Below are 8862 nucleotides of genomic sequence, written 5' to 3' on the forward strand. Positions count from 1 at the left end.
GAAGCCCACGTCTTGAAGATCAGAACCCCACTCTCCAATCTCACAAAATCACTCCCAATCGACTGATCTAGGCCTCGAAATTTTCGGATGGATTGGGCAGCGCGAACTTGGCTATTTATAGCCCATTTTCAACGTGCTTTGCTTCCCCATCGACGACCACGCGTCCCAGAGGCCATTCCTCAGTCATATCAGCATTTAAATCCCCTCATTTGCCCTCAAGAAACAATTTGCAGGTGCGGCCATGCTCTGGCCGCGCATTGCTCTTCAAAATTCGATTTTCGAATTTTTTTTTTAATATTATGATTTTCATTAATTTTAAATCATATTATGATTTCATTTAATCCTTTTATTCATATTTATATATTTATTTATATTTCATAATCACACTTTAGGTAAATTTAATTAACTAATTTAATTACATACACCTAATAAATCATTTAACATAACTTAATTAAATTTATTTATAAAATTTAGGGTATTACATTGGCACCTTAGGCGAATCCCACATCGGCCATGCATCGGGGGGAGATCTGGGACCGGTTGTAAGGTCGCATGACGAGGACGTCATGTGCTTAAGGGGGGGAGAATGTAATATCCCGAGAGCCCAGAGAAGTTAGAATATATCGAGGATAGTGTAAGAAAGGAAACAACACCAGCTGGATACCTTTTGGGCTGAATGTTGACAAAGAACTCCCAAGTTAAGCGTGCTTAACTTGGGCGCTTAACTTGGGGTAATCCAGGGATGGGTGACCCCCTGGGAAGTTCGTGTAGGCCCATTAGGGTAAGTTGTTCCGGCTCTTCCTATCGCTCGATCGGGTCGTTACAAATGGTATCAGGGCCGACCCCCGAGCCTCTGAGCGCAGTGGTGGGGCAAACCTCAGCGAGAACGCTGAGTCCCTGAGGGGGGTGCGTGTAGGCACCTTAGGCGAATCCCACATCGGCCATGCATCGGGGGGAGATCTGGGATCGGTTGTAAGGTCGCATGACGAGGACGTCATGTGCTTAAGGGGGGAGAATGTAATACCCCGAGAGCCTAGAGAAGTTAGAATATATCGAGCGCAGTGGTAGGGCAAACCTCAGCGAGAACGCTGAGTCCTAAGGGGGGTGCGTGTAGGCACCTTAGGCGAATCCCACATCGGCCATGCATCGGGGGGAGATCTGGGACCGATTGTAAGGTCGCATGACGAGGACGTCATGTGCTTAAGGGGGAGAGAATGTAATACCCCGAGAGCCCAGAGAAGTTAGAATATATCGAGGATAGTGTAAGAAAGGAAACAACACCAGCTAGATACCTTTTGGGCTGAATGTTGGCAAAGAACTCCCAAGTTAAGCGTGCTTAACTTGGGGTAATCCAGGGATGGGTGACCCCCTGGGAAGTTCGTGTAGGCCCATCAGGGTAAGTTGTTCCGATTCTTCCTATCGCTCGATCGGGTCATTACATCTTGGTCACACATCATGCAATGCATTTAATTCAGATTAGCCAATCTTATAGTATGGTCACAAAATTAAAATTATTGTTGATTTGGGTTGTTGTTAACTCTGATCATATTCCATGCAATGCATTTAATAGTATGACCACAATATTAAAATTATTGTTGATTTGGATTGTTGTCAACTCTTGGTCACACATATTATGCAATGCATTTACTCTAGATTAGTCAATCTTATAGTATGGCCACAAAATTAAAATTATTGTTGATTTGGGTTGTTATTAACTCTTGGGATTATTGCCTTTACGGTCTCTCGCCACTTGTGCCCTTGATTTTGGCAGATGAGTAAATTGTAAGTGGAGGCTTTGCCTCACTGCGTAGGGCAATGAGTCGAACTCATGACCTATTAGTATGAATCCTAACTTATCATGACTTAACCACTTAACATGTGCCCTATAGAAGAAAACCTAAAATTCGTAGTTAATACATCACTCTCGATTTCTTACTCTAAAATTTAATGTTCCAACAAATATTAGAAGGAAAAAAAACTCAATTTCAATTGCATATATATATATATTTTACATCGATTCAAGATATATTTTAGTAGAATAAAATATGCACGTAGTTAATAGAGACATCTTTTTTTTTTATATCACCAAAGAATGTCATAGACTTAATAATTGATATTTAATTAACTAAAGTAAATAAATTAAAAAGTAAAATAAATTCCATAAATTTTTAAATTTAAGGATTACAAAGGAACTACAGAAGCAAAATTTTACATCTTTAACTATATTATACTCCTACTATTTTCCAAACTCATTAAATTAAGAGGTGCAAAATTTTCAGTAGACTTTTTTATTTTTCTGAACAATTAATAATGGGATGGTTAACAATATCTATTTTTCCAGTAAGTCGACACATATATTGTTTTGCTCATTTAAATGATAAATTAAAATTTAAATTCTTTACTAGGTATATATAAAAAAGATAGTTTAAATTCATTTGAACGTGGGAGTCTTTTTGAAATCCTTTTTCATCGTCTTGACTACTAACTTGTTAAAAAGGATATGATTGTTGATCTAATATATTGATTGTCTCTCTCCCCACCAACAAAATCTAATACAACTAAAATTCTCTCTCCTCTCTACATAAATCAATCGTCTCTCCCCTCTCTCTGCCACACAAATTGTCTCTTCCCTCTCTCAACAAAAATCGCTCAAACTGAAGAGGTTTTCTGAGGAATTGATTCTATGATTTCGATTTCATTATTTTGATCCTTTTGCTATTCTTTTATTTTTTCTTTTTCTGCAACTCTCTCTCTGCAGAAATTGCTCAAACTGAAGTGGCTTTCTGAAGTATGATTCTGTACATTGTTTATTTTCAACTCTGTTATAGGCTAGGGCTTATTTTTCGGTATTGATTTCGATTTCATTATTTTGATCCTTATGTTGTTCTTTTGTTTTTTAATTTTCTGCAACCTTCTCTCTGCAAAAATTGTTCAAACTGAAGTAGTTTTCTGAGGTTTGATTCTGTATATTGTTTATTTTTAGAAATCTGTTATGGGCTATGGCTTATATTTTCGGTATTAATTTCGATTTCATTATTTTGATCTTTCTGTTGTTCTTTTGTTTTTTCTTTTTCTGTAACCTGCTCTCTACAAAAATCGCTCAAACTGAAGTGACTTTCTGAGGTATGATTTTGTACACTGTTTATTTTCAAAATTTGTTATGGGCTATGGCTTTTTTTTTAGTATTGATTTCAATTTTATTATTTTGATCCTTCTGTATAGTATTATAGTGCATTGTATCATGTTCTTTTGTTTTTTCTTTTTCTACATAGCAAAAATGAAAACAGAACACTTAACATCTTATCTTATTAATATATTAAAGTATGATGCCAAAGTAATTTTGCCATGTGGCAATTAATGGTGATCTATTTTTCCTCTAAAACTTTCATTAAATGAAATATAATGATTAATTAATCATTAAAATAAAATCATTTATTATATTTATTTATTTATAAATATATTAGTATTGAAAAACACATGCATTAGTCTTAAAAATGTAATATATCTTAATCAACATTAATGAACCTACCAAAAACCCATGCTTGCATGGTAGTAATCCCTTAGGGAAACTTGCATAGTTAAATGAATCAGTAACTATGCATTAATTTTCTTCTATAATTTTGAAAACATGAACTGTTTTTTCTACATTTTCAAGACTAATGCATGAGTTTTTCAATACTAATTAAGATTTAAAATATTACATTTTCAAGACTAATGCATATATTTTTTTAATACTAATTAAGATTTAAAATATCACATTTTCAAAACTATGGAAGAAAATTAATGTATAGTGAAAGAAAAATAAGTCAAAATTCATATTTTCAAAGTTTTGTTATCAATACAGAAATTAAATTTCAAGATAAAAAATTAAAAATTTCAATACAATTTTTAGTTAGCATTGAAAAACCCATGCTTCCTCACATTTAAGAATTTTAATTTATATTTATATTTATAAGTCAAAATTCATATTTTTTAAAGTTTTGTTATCATTGTAGAAATTAAATTTTAATACCAAAAATTAAAAATTTCAAAAGAATTTTTAATTAGCATTGGAAAACCCATGCTTCCCCACATTTATGAGTTTTAATTTATAATATATTTGTAATTTTTAATTAAATATATAATGTAATAAATAGTTTTACTTTGATAATTAATTAATCACTATATTTAATTTAATGTAAAACTAGTGCATGAGTATTTTAATACTAATTAAGATTTAAGATATCACATTTTCAAGACTAATGCATGGGATTTTCAATACTAATTAGGATTTAAGATATCACATTTTCAGGACTATGGAAGAAAATAAATGCATAGTGAAAAAAAAATAAGTCAAAATTCATATTTTTAAAGTTTTGTTATCATTAGAAATTAAATTTCAAAATCAGAAATTAAAAATTTTAAGAGAATTTTTAATTAGTATCGAAAAACCCATATTTCCTCACATTTAGGAGTTTTAATTTATATTTATAATTTATAAATAAATATATAATATAATAAATATTTTTTTAATAATTAATTAATCACTATCTTTAATTTAATGAAAGACTAATGCATGAGTTTTTTTTAATACTAATTAAGATTTAATATATCATATTTTTAAGACTAATGTATGGGTTTTTCAATACTAATTAAGATTTAATATTTTATATTTCAAGACTTTGGGAGAAAAATAAGTCAAAATTCATATTTTTAATGTTTTATTATCATTGCAGAAATTAACTTTCAAGAAAAAAAATTAAAAATTTCAAGAGAATTTTTAATTAGCATTGGAAAAACCCATGCTTCATTACGTTTACGTTTAGGAGTTTTAATTTATATTTATAATTTATAAATAAATATATAATATAATAAATAATTTTATTTTTATAATTAATTAATCACTACTTTAATTTAATATAAATATTTAATGATTTGTTATTCCAATGTCATAGCTTTTGTGCATAAATAGGAAGTTTGTGTCAAGATTTTTCATTTTATATAATGCTGTGCAATTTAATAAAAGACTTTTTAAAATAACTTTTCAAAATACGGATTAAAAAGTTGATTTTGTCAATTAAATCAACGCTAGCAAAATGCAATGGAAGTTGAAGGTTTGAGTCGTAAAATTTTGAGAAATTCCATGCTTTGAAGATAAGTCAGAAACTTATAGCATTACCTTTGGGATGATTTTCATGGATAAACATGTTTTTTTTTTTCTATTATAAATTTATTGTAAATTATTTATATAGATTTTGCCATCAAATTTATAGAGTTTCATGCAACAATCAAGCGTTAGTTAATTCGATATTTCAAAACATTGATGTGTGAAGAACAATTATATTTTATGCACAATTTTATATTTAAATACAACAATATGAAATACAAGATTACAAGTCAGAAGTACAATCTAAACTTAATATCAAAGACTATTGTTATAAATGTTATGAATGAAAGTTTTTAATACAAAATTTTATCATTGGATCATTTGCTAATATTTTAAGTGCAGTTGAACTTGACAAAAATGAATTGTTTGATACGTATAAAGTTGATTATGCAATTATTTATGCCCTTATAACTAATAATTTTTTTAAAATTTTATTAAAGATATAATTGGAAAGGTTCTTAGCAAAGATAATACTAAGAGTGCGTTTTGTTACATCCCGCATCGAGCGATAGAAAAGATTGAAATAACTTACCCTGATGAGCTTACGTGAACTTACCAGGGGTCACCCATTTTTGAGCTTCTCTAGCTCAAGCACACTTAATGCGGGAGTTTTTTGCCTACATTTAACCTAAAAGATATCTAACTGGTATTGTTTTTTTTCTTATTTATTCTCGATATATACTACTTATCACTGGACTCTTGGGGTATTACACATTTGATTGCTAGCATGGAATTTGGGTGGAAAGAAAATATTTTCTAGGCAATTGAATTGTTTAGAATTAAATTTCAGGAAAAATATCAATTGAAGATGTTTGATTAGCTTAAATTTCTAACTAGAAATTATTATTTTTTTTGAATTTTTGTGTTTGATTTTCATACATATAGATATATATATACGCATATATATATAATTATGGCTGCAAATGGGACGATAATGAGAAAAAAAGACGAAAGGGAAAGGTTATCATCATTGGTCGCCGCTACCATCACCGTCGTCATTGGCCAAGCTTCCCTTGTCACCATCGCCATCATTAACCGAGCTTTCCTTATTGCCATCGCTGCCGGGCTTCCCCCATCGCCATCGCCTTCACTGGCCGAGCTTCCTCTATCGCTATTGCTGTCGAGCTTCTTTTGTCGCCATCACTGCATAGCTTCCCCTACCTCTCGCTCGCCCTCTTGTTCGATCACTCTTTCTCTCACTCTGACCACCCCAGCCGAACTTCCCCTCATCCTCATGACCGACGACCGCACTTCTCCTCTTCCTTGTCATTGCCAACCACTCTTCTTCTCATTTGCCAGATAGTTTCGAATGATTTGTAGAGAGAAAGACAGTTGGGTTGATTTTCTATTTCTCTGGAAAATCTATTCCAGCCCCCCATGGGAAAATGTTTTCCAGCAAAAATGGCAAATGGGTATCACGTGACTTAAAGTGAGAAAATAAATTACTTAAAAAATTTGGCAAATTAAACGCCTCAAAAGCTAAAATTTGGGTGGAAATTAGTCATTTTTCATGGAAAAAGTGTGTAATCAAATACACTTTAAGTGTCAAGAATCTTGTGGAATGACAAGCGAGAAAATATGACAACCTACTTAATATGTTAATTATTTTTTAGTACATTGAGTGACGGTACATTAAATTAAGAATATTCACTATTAGCACACTGAATGGTGAATAATTAATTAAATTTAAATTTTGATAAAAAGTTGAGTATTAAAAAAAAAACTGTAGTTATCAGTCCTGCTAAAATCATTTAAAATAATGAGTTTAATTTTTTATTTTTAAATTTATAAATCTATTTTGATTATATCTCACGGATTTAACACTACTTATAATTCAAATTTATTAAGCAAATTCCCATTAATTTGAATACAATTTAATTTACCCCGTGTAATAATCACCCACCGGCCGGCTCGTCAAACAAAGAGCTTGCCTGGGATGTTCCGAACCTGAGGTTGGTAACCGAAGCTTCCAGGTTTGTATTACACCCCGGCAGCTTTGTCTCGTCTCTATATATTACTCAGTCCTCACACGTAGGGAAGCAGAAAGGGAATAAGTGGAAGTGAAAACTAAAGTTGGTGAGGATCATTCTCTAGTTCAAGTGGTAAGAAGTGAAATAAGGGAAATGGATTCAAATACTGTTGCTTCCATTGGGTCACCAGAGCGTATGAAACAGAGGGTTTCGTGGATTGTTGAGATCGAATCGAACAAGGAACGCTATGTTCACGAAGAGAAGCAGCGAGCGACGATCCAGAAGGCTCCGTGGACCTTTCGCGACATCGATTCCAACAAGAAGTGCTTCGATCCCATGGTGATTGCGATCGGACCTCTCCACCACGGCAAGCCGAAGCTAGAACGAATGGAAACTTTCAAGATTCAGTTTGCTTTACAGTACGCGGATCAAAGTAACAAATCAATGGAGGAATTGTATGATGCGGTAGAGACGCAAGCGGTCGATGCCAGGAACTGCTATGCCAAGGGCTCAACAGATGCGTTTGATGACAAGGAGTTTGCAAAGATGATGTTCCTCGACAGTTGCTTCGTTCTTCAGTTCATTTACAATTATGTGAAACGCACAAAGGATGATGTAAAGATGAAGAGAAAGGATAAGGAGTTTATTATACGCGATATTACTCTGTTAGAAAATCAACTCCCTTATGAGTTCCTGAAGCCATTGATGAAGTTGAGGTTCGAAGGAGGAGAAGGAGAGCAGATGATTGACGACTTCATCACGCAAATCATGCAAGATCCTCATGAGGAAAATGCAAGATGTTGGAAGAATTGCTGGAACAGCAAACCTGATCCCAAGCCGAAAGGGGACGAGAAAGAAAAGGAGGAGCCTGTTCATCTTCTTGAGCTTGTTCGTACTAAATTCGTCGATGTTGATGAAATAACAAGGGGTAGTTGCGACTCGTCTTCAAATTGGTGTCCTTATCGCTCGGTTACAGAATTGAAGTCAGTGGGAATCAATTTCAAGTGTAGTCACTCACGGAGGTTTTCTGATATATCGTTTAAGTCTGGATGCTTGTCTGGATGTCTAAGACTCCCTCCCATAACCATTGACGACGTCACCAAGTCTTTGCTTTTGAACTTGGTGGCTTGGGAAGCTTGCCTCGGCACTCTTGACGATTTTAGGGTTTCTTCGTATGTTTATCTCATGGACACATTAATCGATCATGCTGAAGATGTGAAGGAATTACGATACAAAGGCGTAATACTCAATATGTTGGGCAGTGACGAGCAGGCTGCCGAACTTTTCAACGAGATAAGTACAAATTTGGTGTCCAATCCTGAGGCTTTTGGGAAGGTTAAGAAGTCTATTTACGGCTACTACAACAGTCGCCTTAGGTTGTGGTTGGCTGAATGGGTGCACGCGCATTTCAGAAGCCCATGGGCCTTAATTGCTTTCATTGCTGCAATTCTTGCACTCGGCTTGACTCTCGCACAAACGGTGTTTTCTGCCATTCAATTATAGAAATAATAATTAATTATTATTTCTATAATAATTAAATCAAAATCACTTTTGTCTTGGACGAACACCAACGGTAAGACTCAAAACAAAGACAATTTAGTTATCATTTTCTGTTCCGCATAATATAATTGTATAATGTATAATAATCAGTTAGAAGTTTGTGGAAATTTCTATTATTAATGCAACACCCCCATTACGATTATCCTTCATTCTATTTAATTCCATTTTTATATACCTTAACATTTA

General features: G+C 33.2%; 1 protein-coding gene across 1 annotated transcript; it reads left to right on the forward strand.

The window, feature by feature from the left end:
• Positions 1-7269: 7269 nt before the first annotated feature.
• Positions 7270-8619, forward strand: LOC127790893 (UPF0481 protein At3g47200-like). Its single transcript, XM_052320623.1, has one exon. It carries the CDS (start codon positions 7270-7272, stop codon positions 8617-8619), a length of 1350 nt encoding a protein of 449 aa, XP_052176583.1.
• Positions 8620-8862: the final 243 nt, after the last annotated feature.

Source organism: Diospyros lotus, chromosome 14 (genome assembly GCF_014633365.1).
Source record: "Diospyros lotus cultivar Yz01 chromosome 14, ASM1463336v1, whole genome shotgun sequence".
In the NCBI taxonomy this organism is placed as follows: domain Eukaryota; kingdom Viridiplantae; phylum Streptophyta; class Magnoliopsida; order Ericales; family Ebenaceae; genus Diospyros; species Diospyros lotus.

Coding starts and splice junctions, on each gene's coding strand:
- LOC127790893 (XM_052320623.1), top strand. CDS start 7,270: ATGGATTCAAATACTGTTGCTTCCATTGGGTCACCAGAGCGTATGAAA.